We start from the raw sequence: 17,491 nt of genomic DNA on the forward strand, positions 1-17,491 counted from the left end.
AAGTAGTGTTTACGGTGTTCAGGACTTAGATCGATCTTGCTTGGATACCACTTCTCTCGAGGTTCAAGTTCAACTAAGGATCACTCTATTGCAACACTTTTGATTTTAAACAAGAGTTCAAATAATTTCGAGAAGAAAATTTGAAGTGACTGTTAACAGTTTGCATTGCTTTAGTCACTCGCAACAAACAAAATTACTGCGCTAATGCACCTGCTACTGGCATTAACGTAGCCAGTGGAGCGATAAAATCGTGGAAATACTCAAATAAGTATTCAGAACAGAGGCACCCACAACTGGACAGGTGGGTGCAAGAATAGTAAACGAAGGAACATCTGCAATGAGATAAGGGGCGGCACTGGTTGGGAGTGTGAATAACAAGAGCTGCCCGCCCTCCCTTTTATAAGACGTGCCGCCGAAATACTGTATCGTAGTCTGTCAGAAAGCAGCAACAGGTTTCTAAAACAGTCGAGGCACACAACTTTAAGGAGCAAAGAAAGAGCTGCTATCCCGCCGGGCAAAGGGCCACATGAACTAGGTGATGGCAGCCATGGCTGCCAGCGACGTCTACCTGGATTATGTTTCCCAGAATGCTAATGGGAGCTCTGTAGCCCGGTTAGGGACAGTCCCCGTAGCCAGGACAGTGGTGACAGCACTTGTATTCTTGGGGCTTACACAAGTCCTGTCAACAGTTGGATTATTTCTTTACTTCAGATCACTGACTGGAGAGGTAAGACTTATTTTTGTTTATTTTGCTGGTTTGTAAATTGACAGTAGTGGTAGATATCAGTGTTCCATGTTATTATTATTTTAGTTTTGGCGGCGTAAGTCTACATCCATGTGTTTGTAGTTACTTTTTTAGGGGTGCCAACTTTTCAAATGTCCAAAGTGGGACACTTTTGGTGTAGACGTCAGATTTTGCAGGGCGAAACATACCCACGACCAATACAAAGGTCAGAACTTTACTTTTTTGCCTAAATAAAAGCTTATTCTGGAATCATTTTAGTTGCTTATTCTGTTTCTTATAACATTTAGGTGTTTCCGATATAAAATGTTTTATGCAACTGTTACATAAAATATAGGAAATAATTTTGTCCTAAAATCTCAGGACATTTGCAATTTTTACAATTTTTTTGCAGGACACAACTGTCCAAAGAGGGACTGTCCCTCGCAAAGTGGGACAGGTGTTAACCCTTGCTTAGTTTGGTACTGGGCGAGTTGATTGTTGTTAGCGGTGCCTCATTTGGTGTATTGGTGTATATTTACTCCCAGGCGCCTGGGGCAGCGCGGTAACCCCATGAACTTATTTTCTTAGAGATGCTGGCGTTTGTGACTCGTGCCTGCTTGTTGCTATAACCGAGCACTGGGATAACACAAAGTGAAGGCTTTTCAAGGAAGTTATAGGTAACGCCACGAATTCCCCAGATGCTTCAAAAGACGGACTTTTTGTCTGAATGCTGTAGTGTATCATCGACCATTACCTAAAGAAAACTTGCAAATAACTTTAACGGCACTTAATAAACTTTACTTAGAGATAAGGAAAGAAGAGAAGTTAGGGAGAGAGAGAGAAGAAAGAGGTTTCCAGTTCGGCAATGCTGTGTTAGCTATTTTAAAGCTTGGTTCCCTGGTATATGGATGCATGTTTAAAGACCGTGCCTTGTATCCCGATTGTTGCATGTACGAAGACACAAACTACTGCCAAAATAAAGAAGACGAAACTAGAGTGAAACGTATACAAAGTCCGAAATTGCTGTACCTCAGGGGAAAAAACGATGTCAGTCGGACTAGGTATGTACACAAGTTGTGGTTTGTGTGTGTGTGTTTTGGGGGGTGTATTGTACGACCAATCTCTCAGCCCAATCCGGACAAATCTCAATAGACTCAGGCACAAATCCAGAAGTAATCAAAGACAATAAGGGACACTTAAAATATTGCTATTATTAACGTTTAACTTCGGCAGAACAAGAGGACGTGAATTAATAAACATTTTCAGAAGTAAAACAGGTCTGTAACTCTGTAATTATTTTCATTATTCATTAAGTGTTAATTTACTACCTTTTCGCTGACAGTAACCAGTTTTAGGGAGATTAAGTAGGACAGAGCTAAAACATGAGTCAAAATCAGGGACATCCATGAAAATCACAGACGGTGGAGAGCTCCCCCACCCGACGGTGGTGCAGGGGGACTTCTTTTCGCAGTTAATTTCTTGCAATTTTTGGACTCTTACTATCAAGTCTAAAACACAGTCACAGACGCACATACATTTTTATAGCGCATTAGAGACAAATATCTCAACTGTCCAGATTTTCGCAGGATGTCCAGATTTTTGCTTATATTTTCGGCCTGTTCCTCAAAAAATGTCTTTTTTTGGAAAATCATTGAGTAAAGTCCATAAATAAGGACATACCATTTGCGTTTCAAATTTCACATCCTTCAGAAAAATGCATGCCAATGCAAAACCTGTTATTCTAGAACCTTTAAAATTTTATAAGAGCAATATGTAAAAGTAGTCCCTGTTTTGTGTCTTTATCCCCTCATTATTTTTGCCTTTGTCCAGATTTCTTGTGCTAAGAGGTTGACAAGTATGGACAATGTATGCCACTGGGAATACTTATGCAATTGTATTAACTGTCTTGCCTTTAGAAGTTAATCATGGTCAGTATGGATAGCCAAAGTGTAATCAATTCATTTGTGAGCCTATTTTTGAGCATAAAAGTAGTTTTGGATGATGCAGCCCAGTCCTGAAACACAAGAACCATCTCCCGCCCATTGACAGCCAGCCCCAGATAAGCTCCAGCTCACTGGGAATTAATGAATAAATGTAAACCATAGAAGATAACTGACAGCTCTGTAATGAAATCATTCTGGAGCTGTGATTTCTAAATAAGGAAAGCACATACTGTATCAAAAGGGTACTAGGCGTAAGAGCAGGACAGAGTAATTTTTTTTGTTAAACCAGATGATGTATTCATCTGTCCAGGCCATAGCTCTCAACCAATCAGGGACAAATCTCAACAGAATCAGGGACAAATCCAGAAATAATCAGGGGCAATTAGGGAAACTTTAAAATAGTAGTCCTATTAGCTTGAAATACCAACAGGATAAGAGAGTGTGAATTACATTACATTTTTTTAAGTAAAATGTCTTTATCTCTAATTGTTATCTTTATTTTTTACATGCAATACACCACCTTTTCTCCAAAACCACCAGTTTTAGGAGGGATTAAGAGGGACATAGCTACAATCCAAGTCAAAATCAGAGATGTCCATGAAAATCAATGACATTTGAGAGGTATGTGTTCGGCTATATGTTTGCTGACCGTTTTTGAGCTTTGGCATATTCCTGGTTGGTATATTACAGTGACTTCCACCTGTTAAATATTATTTTTTATAAGGTGGGACAACTTTTTGCAATAGTTTCTACTTTTTAAATGTATATCTGACCTCTAGTAATTTGTGGCATGGAGCTTTTAAGCACTTCCCAACTGGAATATGTAATACTTAACCACCCATATGCCTGTCTGTTTGTCAGTCTGGCAGTAGAATCTGTCTATGTATCGCATCTATCTAGCTGTCTATTATCTCTCTCTCTACCTATTTGTCTGCCACCACTCTGTCTATCACATCTTCCATTTGTGACAATTCTTTTTTTGTTAGCAGGGTCTTTCTACTTTTGAGGGGACAAAATATTTTATTCTGACAAATGTGCCAAAATATGGTGCTGAAATCGTAGGACCTCTTTGTAGAATGCATACAGTGTATCTTCACTGTGCCTCACCTGCTAACAAAATGACAAGCTAAGGTATAGATTAGCTCTATTGCAGTACATTGGTAGGTTATATAAGGGTAATTCATAAATGATAGCTTACATGGTACATGTCTCCTTGCAGCAACAATTAACATTTCCAGTGTCAAACATTCTTGTAGTGTTTCTCCACTACCTATGTTACCCGTTTTACTATTCTTGCAGTAAAGTTTTAATTTACAGTGAGTATAACACAAAACTGACTGAAGCACATCTTTTGCTTATATTTGTTGGAACCCACCTTACACCTATTTATTTGTTTATATATTTTATTTATTTACTTATTTACTTATTTAGTTGGTGGATTAAGAAGATTTTGTAAATGGTACCAAAGGCATAATGGTATAAATACATTTGTAGTGCAATAGTGATTGATTTGATATGCACTTAATGTGTTAGAAGATTAATATGGTGATGATGGAGTAGTAGCATATAGGTCCTGCTGCCCTTGTGAGGACAAGTAAACTTTTATTTAAATATGAAATGCCTATTCAATTCTGTGTAGTTTTTTATTGATATGAATGTTAGGAGTATGTCCATGTAATATGTTAAAGGCTGTGTAAGCAATCTAAAATTCAGTCCTCTTTGTGGCAGTGGCTGTGTCCTGTGTAGACAGAATGATGATACCATTCTCAAGTAGCTCACCGGTGACAAGCCATGATGCTCATTTTTGTGGATGATGTTTACCATCAGGGAAGGCAGGATGATACAGATTAGTAGGACTCAAGTTCTTAAATTCTTAATGGCTATTTCTCCCATTCATTCAGTCGTTGTAAACTGATGGAAAAACTGTACAACAGGGTCACCATTTTACCAAGTTTGTTATGGTGCTGCATAATCTTTGGTGACAATCAGATAATCAAAATCTGAAAACTAAAATGGCAGTATAACATAAACATACACATGCACACGCATGGGCACACACACACACACACACACACACACACACACACACACACACACACACACACACACACTCACACACACATATATGCACACACATTTATAAAACTAAGCTGTGATGTTCATATACTCATACACTTGTATACAAGTAAAATTGCTAGCCCTTATGGGTTTTCTGGCTTGTTGCATGCCTGCATGCAATCATAGGTCTGTGCACTGTGAACTAAAAACTAGCTTTTGAAGACACTTCAGTGGCTTCACCACATTCAGCACTTCTAATTTCATGTGTGGAAGAAGCTGTCTACACCAAAGCAGGTAAGTTTAAGTTCTTTTAAATTAGACCTCAGAGAGCATTAAGTTCCTAAATGACTTAACATCATTTAACTAGGTGGTTGTTGAGCAGGTATTGCTACATGGGAGATATTCTTAACTTCATAATTCTGTCTGTGAAGGGTGTAGAGTACCTCTGAGCAGAAGAGCAAAGCTCATGATGTCACTGAATACAAACCCTACAGTGGCAGAACCTTATTCCTAGATACCTGTCTATACTCTTATATTTATAGTGATCCCTTAAACATTGAATTCATTAGACAACTGCAAATGTATGATTGTTTTCAGTAGAAAAAGAAGAGTTTAACCATGGCTGCTGTGGAGGTACCCTAAATATTGTATTAACGTCTGTAAGGCATTATAGTGACAGTGCTAAGTAAAAGACAAGTGCAAAAAAAAAATATATGAAAGATACCATCTTACTAAATGTGCAATGCCCTATCCTTACTTAAAAATAAAAAATTAAATAAGTAGTTTGCCTTTTACTTTTTTGCCTGTCCATTGTAATGCTAATATCTTTATTTTTGCATTTGTTAATTACATCGGTTGATCTTAGGACTTTGTTTACTTTGTAATGATGATTACTATGTTATTACTATGTAGTGAAAGTGACTCTTGATATAACTTGTAGATTAGATTTCAAAAGTCATTCTATTGCAGTAAAACAGAGCTGCTTTCTATAACTGTACCATAACAAAATGACATTAAGTGGTACTCATTTTCTTCAACAGCCGGATACTCCTATACAATAATTATCTTTTCAGTATATCCCTCATTCTTTTTATCCTTCCTCAGAGTATGTAAGACTGCACTTCTTTACCATGTGTAAATTCCTAATTCTTTTTTTTTCACACCTTCTGTATCCTGCATGTGTAGCACTGTCATATGGACATTCATACCATCTGCATCATGTGCATATGAAACACTATCCTATGACACATGTGCATAATACAGCAAGTGTAAAGAAGCTAGTGTCACAATTAGGGATGCGCATATGGTAAAGATGCACTTTCTTGCCTACTATGAGGAAATAGCAAAAGTTATTGTCCAGATTTTAGTTTTGATTTATTACAAATATATTCTTTTAATATAGTCATATGATGGTACATTGGTGTTATTCTGAAGTAGGAAGCCATTGTCATTTAATCAGGATTGTTTTTTATGATTACCATTTTATATAAATTGCTTAAATCACTCTATTTTGTTGCTGAATTTTGTACTTTTCTTTTTTGTTGTTGTTGGTTCTTCCTTTTAATTTCAGTTCTACTTTATATTATTTTGTGCTTCATAAGAAAAGATTATAGTTGTTAATTTCAATGAGACACCACTTAAAATATTTCAAATAAATGAATAGTTAACAGTAAAGAAATTAAACCATGCTGATAATTCAGTTCATATGACTGATCTGGACTACTAGAGATACATGCATGGTATAGTTTTTGATTGCTAAGAAAGAAAATTGATCACTCATATTATTCATATAAACAGAGTGTGTTTCTGTCTGATTTTTTTTAATTCTACCAACTTTTTTTGGAGGAATCAGGATTCTGTTTAAATCCAACATAAAGGAAACATTGTTAATGTGTTATTAAACTAAAATGTTTTGCTCTGTAAAATACTGAACATGATCAAAACTGGAGGAATATTTAATAAAATACAATAAAACACAGCATCATTCATTGATGTTTTGTAGTCATTTCAAATATTTTTTCATACTATCAGAGTATGACTACAGCTTATAACAAATTAATGTAAATTGGTCAGGCTCATAGGTTAACACTATTGCAAAGACTACATAATAAATATTTAAGATAGGTTGAAATGCAGAATATGTAGAATGGATTATTTCAAGCAATGTTATATTAAATATGTAGCCTTTCCTAATGAAGTTTCTTTTCTTTCTTTCTTTTTTTTTGAGGATTGAGAAAATATACATGCTGCATGAAGTAAAATATGCATCTGAAATATATCCGTAGTCTTTTCCAGAATAAAAGCTTTTCTTGAAATTTTCTGGTGGGAATGCCTATCAAACTGAATTACTCAGTTTTCTGTTAAATGTTACCTTAAATGCTCCATTCTGTAAAATAGTCCACATTAATATATATCCAAAAGCTACTATAAAGCTGAAAGAATGTAACTTGATTGCTAAATACAATTATAAGCAAAGATGACTTTAAATACATGTCAACATTATTATGCAATTGCTAAAGATAGTAATGAATGCTCACAATAAATTAAAATAACTGGATGATTAACATCAACACATGTGTTACTCAGAACCCCACAAAATAGATAAAGCAATACATGAATGAATGAATGAATGAATGAAAATGTAAATAAATAGTTGTCTGTTTTACCATCAGAATCAACAGTGACTTACATAGGAGAATAATCACTGATGAGGTTCCTCACTAGTGACAAGTATAAGAAACATCAATTTATTTTCACACAGCAGTAGATTCTAATGGAATTATTTATAACATCCTTGCTTGATAGGATTTGATACCAATTGCTAGATGTACAGGTCCAAAACGCATAAGGCATCCCATTCACAATGAACATATGTCATTACCCGTCAGTTGGTATAGAAGGTTAAGGCTGAACTGTACTTGATGTGATACTGGGTTTAATTCTCTCAGCCCTCATTTGCCTTCTTAACCAAAAGGGACTATATGTCCACTGGACCTACCTGGTTAAGAAATGGGTATGTTTATATCATCACCATCATCATCATCATTATCATTATTATTATGAAGTGAAGGTGTTATTCTTTCTTAAAAGTAAACTGTTTTTATTAAAGAAAATTAACGACAGAAAAGGCATGCCTCATAGATATGTAATTTCAAGAGGTAGTATCTCTGATACATAACCATTGCTTCTATGATTAATCAGTTGCTTCTCATGTTTAAGAAATACTGCTTATAAACAGCCACATGAAGCATCAGACATTTCAGCAGGTGTTAATGTTTTAAATGGTATTACTCAAGAAAATATAAATGCAATACTGTATTTTTATAGTTTTTGGACTTTGTATTTAAATTTTTGTCTATCTTTATGATGTCTGTTCTGTATTGTTGTATGAGTAAAATCATTCCTTTTTATTATTACAAAGATATACAGGAGATGATTTGAGGCTTATTACAGACCAACTGTTAATGCATACATCTGCTTATTGGAACTTAATACCCTCCATTCTGTTAGCCTTGTTTTCATTTCTGTTTCTGTTCAGAGGCAACAGTATAGAGTTATACATTAATAATGTTTTGCTAGTTGTAACCATTCTTTTATTAGAATTTGAATCAACCACAATTTTGCCTATGTTGCAGTAGCTTCTTTGCTTAAAATATATTTATTTACTTTCTGAAAGCCATGTATACTATGTAATATACTCAGGAATAAAATACATTTGAGAACAGTGTTAGAAAAATATAGCTGCCTGTGAGTAGCTAATACAGAGGGACTGCAAGTTGTTATAGAGGTGAGGACATCACCAGAGCAAAGCATGAGTGATAAAACAAAGCCAACCATGGGTAAATCTGGATATACCACAAACATAAATGGATTATTGCTATTGTACAATAAAATTATTTAGGAAAGAAATCAATTAACTTTCTTTAAAATGTTTTCATAGTGGCACTTTAGTCTCCTTCCTTGTTGTCTTCTCTTTGCTGATGTATTGTCAATATGAATGGGATTTGTGTTCCCATGCTTGCACAATACATCAATGCAAGAGAAGTTATGGCGAAAAAAAACATCTATATTGTTTATTTATTTGCGATTAAAAAAATAAAATGGACAGAGCAAAACTATGAGGAAAGTCAGGTATGTTTCTTTTTCTTTAGGTTTGCAGAGCATAACTGATTTTTCTCATATTTTGATGTGTCTTCGATAGAAGAAGTTTGCAATACTGTTATCCAGCATATACTAATAGAAAGTCTAACTGCTCAATGGTAATTTAGCGGCTGGTCTTTTTACTCTTGGTATATACTTAATTTATAGTGGGGACACTGATTGGGTTGCCCAATCAGCTTGTTCATTTTTGAATATTAATGACCCTTTACTGTATAATAACCATTCATATGACTGAATATAACTATTTCTAATTGTAAATGCATTGCTACTATGAAGTATTTCTTCTAGGGAGACCACTTAAAATAACTATCAGCTCAGTTTTGGGTTATACTGATCAACAGTTGGAACTAAATAAACAGATGAATAAATGAATTAATTAGCAATTCAGTAGGCAAACTACTGTCTAAGCAATGGAATGACAAGTCAGGGACGGTGTGGTGATAATCATACTGAGGGTTTCTAGTAGAGTCCCTGGGACCACTTCTTTTCTGGAGTTTTTTTCTGAGATATAGAAATGGGAACTGGACTCTAGATTAAAAGATATGTTGATGACCACAAATTGGGTAATGTAATTGCTGCAATAAAAGATGATAGTGTTCTCCAAGATGCTGTGCAAAAAATACACACCTGGTGCAGAATAATTACCTCACCTTTAATTTCATAAATGTATCTTCATGTGCTTTGGTTAAAACAAAAATTAGTTAACCAGTTATCAGTTGATAAATGGTTATATTTGTTTTATGTTCCAAAGTGGAAATTACAGACCAGCAACTTCCTGTGTCATGAGCTGGAATAAGTGGTGATGAGATGGACTCAGTTGTTTACACAATATGTAGAAATGTGTTATAAAGTTCAAATTTGAACTTTTTAAAAATATTAATCATAGCAATGCTACTAGTTCTTTTTTCCTGACTGTTTAATGAGTATAGAAAGTTGGATTCATATGGAATTTTATGTCTAGCTTTGCAATGTTTATTTTTTTGAATAACATGAACAATTTCAATAGAAATCATGTTTGAAAAAAGGGATAAATTATGATTACCAAATAAACTGTCAGATCATAAAATACTACACCATCATTAAAAGATTATATCATCGGTGGTTGAAGTTGCACTAGCATTGATCCTCACTGCATCAGACAGAGTACATTAGTGTTAACACCCATTGAATATCCATGCCACTGGACAACATCGAATCACAAAATCAAACATAGTGGGTTTTCTTTTGCAATCACTTCATTGTCATGTAAAAAAAGAGTGACCTCTAGCCTAAATACAGTAAACATCTATAGCACTCTTACATTTCTCTAACCACTGCATTGCCTGTACCTGGTAGAACAACAAACACAAATACATCTAATCACAAAAATAAAGTGATTAGGTTTCCTTTTGTGTTGTTATAGTACTACATCCTCAGCCTACTCTTACAATGGAAACAGAAGTATTATCTTTTCTTTTTCACACTAGCTCAGATTTTCTAATCTCATTATATCATGCATTACATGCAAACACTTCAGCCAGTGGCCTTGTTTTAGCCCATAGGTATGTATTTACATGGAGAGCTCTGCCCCATGTTCTCTGACATGGGGCGCTTCTCCCACACTTACTTATATAAGCTCATTTCATGGTCGCAAACTGTGACCAGAGGAAAACACAGGATAGCGTACTATAGCTGATGATATGTGACTTGACCGTAGCATTAATTAATAATTTTTGCTTTTGAGTAGTTGTGACAACTGACCTATATACCAAGAATGTGTGCAGACAACAAAATGCATTGCTTCCTATTAACTATGTAGGAAAAGCAGCTGACAACTGTTCAAGCTTTAGACAGTATGTTTATTTCAAAGTCATAAAAGCATATTATGCAGCTTATAGATCCAAAAAAGCATATCTAATCACTCCATTGAGAGATCACTGGACCTCTTTGATGCAACCCCTCTTGCAGCACATTTTCTAGCCTTTGAACAAAACACCAGATTTAAATTGAGAAGGTACAATTCCATACTGGAAAATTACAGTGTAAAACACAAACTATTCAGAAAGAATAACAAAACTGTATAATTTGGTATAAAGCAGGTGACATGTATTAACCGATTCTGTTGAAGTGCGAAGTCTGCATATATATATATATATATATATATATATATATATATATATATGTGTGTGTGTGTGTGTATATATATATATATATATATATATATATATATATATATGTGTGTGTGTGTGGGTATATATATATATATATATATATATATATATATATATATATATATATATGTGTGTGTGTGTGTGTGTGTGTGTGTAGATAGATAGAGAGATATAGTCACAAACACATTTCCTGAATTTTACAGCAAAACCTAAAACTCATGACATCTGTAGTTTTAAACTAACAGTGAGGTGTCCAAAAGATTCCCAGCTATGACACAATGCTGCTTAGCTGTGCAGTAGCACTGAATTTATGTCTTTGAATCTCTGTCATGCATGATTTTATAATTTGCATATGAGTCTTATTAGCATGATGATACACATTTTTATGCCATTCCACAGTCATTTGCACATCACTCACACCATATTATTTCTTCTATAGCACGGTCACTCTACTTACATCTCTGAATTAGCCCCTTCCTTGTGTGTCACTGATTAGTGGCCTATTTCACATAATGCTATGAGCTAATTATTTTTTAATATCCCCTTTACTACTGATATACATAAAACATCTAAACATATGTACTCTGTGATGTGGATTAATTTGCATAAACGTGACATGTAAACAATCAAAGTAATTTTAGAGAGCATCAAACACCCCTGCATTTCCCTCCTATGGGAGCTTTTGCCCCCCCCCCCCCTCCTTATCCACTGACTTGGAGTAATGTTGCAGTGATAATAATACTGTTTTCCTGTTTCTCAGAGACAAAATGATTTTGAATTTTGAATTTAGCTAAACAGCATACTGTTTGATCCAACACATATCACTATAACATGCAGGGAGTAAAAAACATGGGGAAATAAGATGTCAGACAAATATGCTTATGCAAATTAAAAATGAGCAGCATATGTGTATCTGTATCAGTATGTGTATCATCTGTATCTATATGTTTATTTTATTTATTTATTATTTGTTCATTGGATAAATGGACTGGTCTGTTGACCCTTTTTAGCCATGACTAAAACACAAAGAGCAAGAAATACAACTTGTTCTTTCTAATCAATGAGAATACATTTAGAATGAGTATATATCAAAATTCAAAACATAATGGTAGGATTAAATGCAGGTTGGGTAAGATTAAAATATCCTGTTAGAGTGCATTGAAAGAAAAAGATATATAAAATGCAAGCTAAGATGTGCATAAAATGCAGTGCAATTATACATATAATACACAACCCCCCTCTTTATCTATCTATCTATATGTTCCTGCATTGGAGTGACTCTTCTGATACCCAGTGGCATTCTCCATTCTAGTGCACTCTCACCTCTAAAAAGCTGTTAAAACCTGAAAAGTAAAAAAAAAAAAAAAAGACCTAACAGGATCTGCAGATAGTACCCCACCACCACCAGCACTTTGTGTCTGGAGCAGTTACTAGCTTCACCCAACCTTAGCTACACTTTTGTGATGATATGAGTTTTGTTGAGGTAAGTTTCATTGAAATTCGAATTGTTGAGGCCAGTTCATTTAAACCTAGATCACTGAGCACTAGGTGCGGGGAAAATACCTTATATGAAAATGTTCACTGGCTACCTATTACTAACAAAGCCACTTTTCTCCTTTGATCTCTTATATACAAAATTCTACATCTTGGCTTCTGTCCACCTCTTAAGTGGGTACTTCTAATCAGAGAACAGAGCTGTTCCCTTAGGAATAGCCAAGATAATACACTCACTCTTGTAAGACCTAGATTCAAACTAGCCAAAGGAGAAAAAGCCCTCACCAGATTAGGCCCAGTTATATGGATCCAGCTACCTGCAGAAATAAAAATATACTGATAATTTTCATGCATTCAAAAACACGTTAGACAGCACTTGCACAATGAATCCATGTGCACTTGCTTTACAGACTCTGGCTAGCTTGGAAGTTTATAATGTCAGATGCTCAAGCATAAATGTGTTTTAATTTCTCGTTTCATATATATTGTTAATATGTATTGGTGGTGCAGCGGTAGTGTTGTTGCCTCACAGCAAGAGGTTCTCCCATTCGATTCTCAGCTGGTGTGTGGGGAGTGCCTTCTATGTGGAGTCTGCATGTTTTCCCCACGGTTGGGTGGGTGTTCGAAAGACATACGTAAATGGGTGTGCCTTTGTTGAAGGTTGAATGTCGAGCTGGCATCTCGGCGTTCATCAAAATCTACTGCCAGTCATTAGTGGACCGGAGTTCCGCTGTGGCAACCCCTAACCGGGAAAAGTTGAAAGACAATAACAACCAGTGTTTCATTCCAGATGCTTTACAAGTGTTAATACTGTTCAGTAAAATTGTCTGTACTCTTGTAGTAAGGTCATGGCTGAAAGTAGTCAGTAGAGCAATCTACCTACCCACTTAACCAAATTGTAAAATAAAATAAAAATAACATAAATAAAGCAGGACTTTCCTTCTTTCAGGACCCATGTTAAATCCCATCCCTGAGGTTCACTGAGTTGGGTTTTGTTGATTCAGTCTGTATGCTGACAGATTCAATAAAACTCACCTCAATAATCTGCTACTCATATCTATTCCTTCTGAGTATCACAAAACCCCAGTTCAGTCCTATTACTGGATAAAGTTGATCTTGTTTATTGATTATTTCTTAGCTTAGTAAGTGAGCTGAAACTTTTGCTGACTGTTTTCATCTATGGCCCAGGTCACAGAGGCAATGCTGTATGCAATATATAGGAACATATTATAGTAACCACCCAACCAGAATGCACTGGGAATTAGGAAGAAACTGAAGTACCAAAATAAAATACAGATATGAGAAAAACAGGCAGGCTGCAGGTAGGCAGGCAGGCATCTGGGTAGGACCCTTTCCAGCAACCCACAGAGCAGTGATTTAAGGCATAGCACAGGTCACCGAGATTAAACATAAAACTACATAATTTTGTAATTATAGCTTAGGCCAGAGAATGTATATCTGAAACATCTGCCTTCTGCTTTCTGTAGTTTGTAGAAATAAGGGAAATAAAATAATGAATATAAATATAAATAAGGTCAAAACAGCAAAACAGTAATAACTCATGGTAAATCTTTTCCTAAAATATCCGTACATTCTTCTTAGATAAATGTCAGAAAAGTCATATCAAACACACACACACACACACACACACACACACACACACACACACACACACACACACACACACACACACACACATATACACACACACACACACACACACACACACACACTCATACATATACACACGCACACATGTATGCACACATACAAATACACATGCAACCCATGCACGCACATGTATATATGAAAAAAGGAACAGTCTTGGCTAGAAAGATGAGGATGACCAGATAGGATTGAGTGCTTTCATTCTTTAATGTGCAAAAACATCTTCAGAAGTTCATGTTTTGCGTCTCTCTGGTTCTCATTGTATGTATGTGTTTGTATATATATATATATATATATATATATATATATATATATATATATATATATTCACTTTATAATCCCGAAATACTGAAAGGTTGAATTTCAGTATCTCGAGACCCTAAAGTCGAATGTTCAAAATAGTGAAAGTGCATAATCGCGAATCCGACTAAGCTGAATTAGCAGTTATAGCTTTACGTTACGTGATGTGTACTGTATTGTGTGAGTGGTGTCTGGTGCAATGTGTGGACTTAGTTGGAATTTAAGGTAAGTGAGTGTTTTGTAAGGGTTTTTGGTGGGTGTTTGAGTGTATGTGAGTGTGTTTGTAAGTTGTACGTGTGGGTTAGGGTAGGCAGGTAAAAGTATGAGTGTTTATGTGTTGGATGTGGTGGAGTTTATATATAGGTTCATAGGTTCATACTAGGCTATCTGCCCAAGGGCATTTATAAGCCTAGCCCATAGTTATTTGGCTTTCGCCACCCCTTTAGTTTGAATAAAACTATGCCTATTATTTTGCTGTGCCTCTGTCAAGCAGTGACACTGAAGTAATCCCTGGGGTATATCTGCGATCCCCCATCCATTGGTCAAGATTCCTCTTGAACAAGGCCAGCGAGGTGCTCTGCCTCACATGTACCGGGATTTTGTTCCACAGCATAGGGAGTCTCTGGGTGATGAATCTGTCCCTCCAGCACGTTCTATTAATAACCGTGTCAAGGTTTAAGTCTCCCGCCCTTGTGGTTCTGAGGGATCTAGATTTTTTGAGGTGAAGCATATTCATCAAATCAGGGTTTGACATGGCCTTATATGTCAGGCACAGGTCACCTCTGAGCAAGCGGTATGAGACTGAATAGAGCTGGAGTTCTTTCAGTTGGGCAGCATAAGACATATTTTTGAGACCCTTTATCCTTTTGGTGAGGAACTTTTGGGGCCTTTCCAGCTGCTGCAGGTGTCGGGTCAGATACATTCCGAATGGGGCATTGTGCTCAATCGTAGGTCTAATGAGTGATGAGTACAGGGGGACGATGACCTCCCTTGATCTAGATGTGAATCCCTTCATGATCAGGTGGGCAATGTAGAAGGTTTTCCTAACCACTTTAGCAACATGAGTGTCAAGCGAAGGCTACTGTCAACCTGGGTCCCTAGATCCCTGATGACTTCTTCTGTGCTCAGTGGATTGCCACCTATATGGTAGCTAGGGGTAACCTTGTTTTTCCCGAAGGGTATGACTATGCATTTCTTGGCATTTAACTTTAGGCCATGGCTCTGGCACCAGTTATCCTTTTCTGTGAGGCCCTTCTGAAGGATATCTGTGTCAGATGTGTTTTCGACTATGGCCCAGTTTGCAGTCATCTGCAAACTTTGTCAGCCATAACCCTCCTGTGTTTGCTTGTACTTCAGAAAAGTAGATGCCGAACAAGAGTGGACCCAGGACTGAGCCCTGTGGGACACCACTTGTGACAGGCTTTGAGTCTGACATGGCTCCAGCAACTCTGACCCTGTGGGTTCTGTCACTTAGCCAGTTTGCAACCCATCTTGTGATGTATGGGTTTACATTCAAGCTGATGAGTTTTTCGATGATACCTGAGTGGGGTATTGTGTCGAAGGCCTTTGCCAGGTCAAGGTAGACTGTATGGACTGCCTTTCCCTCATCAATGGCCTTGGTGACTGTCTCGAAAAAGTCAACCAAGTTTAAAAGGCATGATCTGCCTTTGACAAAGCCAAACTGGGTTGGATCCAAAGTCTGCAAGTTCCCTATGCCTTTATTTATGAGTTCCATTATGATCCTCTCCATGGCTTTGCAGATAAGGCTTGTCAAGCTAATGGGACGGTAATTTCCAGGGTCGGTGGAGGCACCGCCTTGTGAAGTGGGACCACAGTCGCCGTGCACCACTCCTTGGGTATGTATCCTGAGGTGAGGCTAAGATTAAACAGCTGTCCTAACTGTGGGTTTAATTCCTCATTGAGTTCGTGGAGCACACAGCCCGGGACACCATCCGGTCCCATGGATGCTGTGTTTTTTGCTTTGGAGAGAGCAGTTCTCACCTGGGCGTTGGAGATGTTTGGGGGGGCTACAATCCTCTGGTATAGATATCTCTCCTTTTGGGGAAGGGGAGAAGTTTGCACTGAACCTGTCAGCCAGTATGTTGGCAATGTGTGTAGGTTCAGTAATCTTCACATCATTTTGAACTAATTCTGAGCATATCTGGGAGTTTCCTCCTAGGTTTCTAACATAGCTAAAGAAGGCCTTATGATTGTCTTTTGAGTCCTTGGCGATTTTTCTCTCAAAATTTGCCTTGGATGATTTTATGAGAGCTCTTAGTTTTTTACTTATAATGATCAAAGGTGTCTTACCTTTCAAGGAGTTTGCTCTACCTTGTAGTAGCTTCCTCCTTTTGTTGTAGAGCTTGTTTATGGCTGGGGTCCACCAGACTGGACGCTTGCCTTTGGTACAAAGAGTCTTAGTTTTGTTTGGGATTGCCTGATCCATGCAGTCCTGTAGGTGCTGGTAGAAGGCATTTGTAAGTGATTCAGCGGTTTGAGTAATGTTTACCACTGGCTCAGGGGCCTTAAAGGAGACCACACTAGTTTTTAGAAGTGTGAAGTCAGCTTTTGAGAAGTTTTTCACTGTGGTCTTTTTTATTTCAGGTGGGGGCAGGATGAGGACCTCCAGCGAGATTAGTTTATGATCTGATCTCACCAGTGAGGGGTATACTTCCAGTGTTGAACATTGTGATCCCATGTTCGTGATGATGAGATCAAGTATGTTTTCTCCTCTTGTGGGGATGGTGACTAGTTGTTCCATGGCATTTGAGTTTATGAACTCCAGGAACCTTTGGGCTAGAGTGTTTGGGCTTGAGTAGTGTTCCCAGTCTATATTAGGGTAGTTGAAGTCACCTAGTATGATGGTGTTTGGAGATACATTTATCCCCTCCATTGTTTTCAGGAAGGCCATGTGATGTGTATGTGTGCGTGAGGGACTGTAGAATGTCTGGGTGTGAGTTTACTGTCTTCTTCTGTTTGTGCGATCTCAGAGT

At 36.9% G+C, this 17,491-nt stretch overlaps 1 protein-coding gene across 1 annotated transcript in view; it reads left to right on the plus strand.

Annotated features, from left to right (window-relative positions):
- The first annotated feature begins 444 nt into the window (after window positions 1-444).
- The window catches only part of TNFSF11 (TNF superfamily member 11), a 119,458-nt gene continuing 102,411 nt past the window's right edge, over window positions 445-17,491 (plus strand). The window contains exon 1 of the mRNA XM_044071706.1: window positions 445-727. Coding sequence (XP_043927641.1) covers window positions 539-727 — 189 coding nt within the window. The 5' untranslated portion in view covers window positions 445-538. The remainder of the gene's footprint in view (window positions 728-17,491) is intronic.

This window comes from Protopterus annectens, chromosome 5.part0 (assembly GCF_019279795.1).
Source record: "Protopterus annectens isolate FY-2018-M chromosome 5.part0, PAN1.0, whole genome shotgun sequence".
NCBI classification, from domain to species: domain Eukaryota; kingdom Metazoa; phylum Chordata; order Ceratodontiformes; family Protopteridae; genus Protopterus; species Protopterus annectens.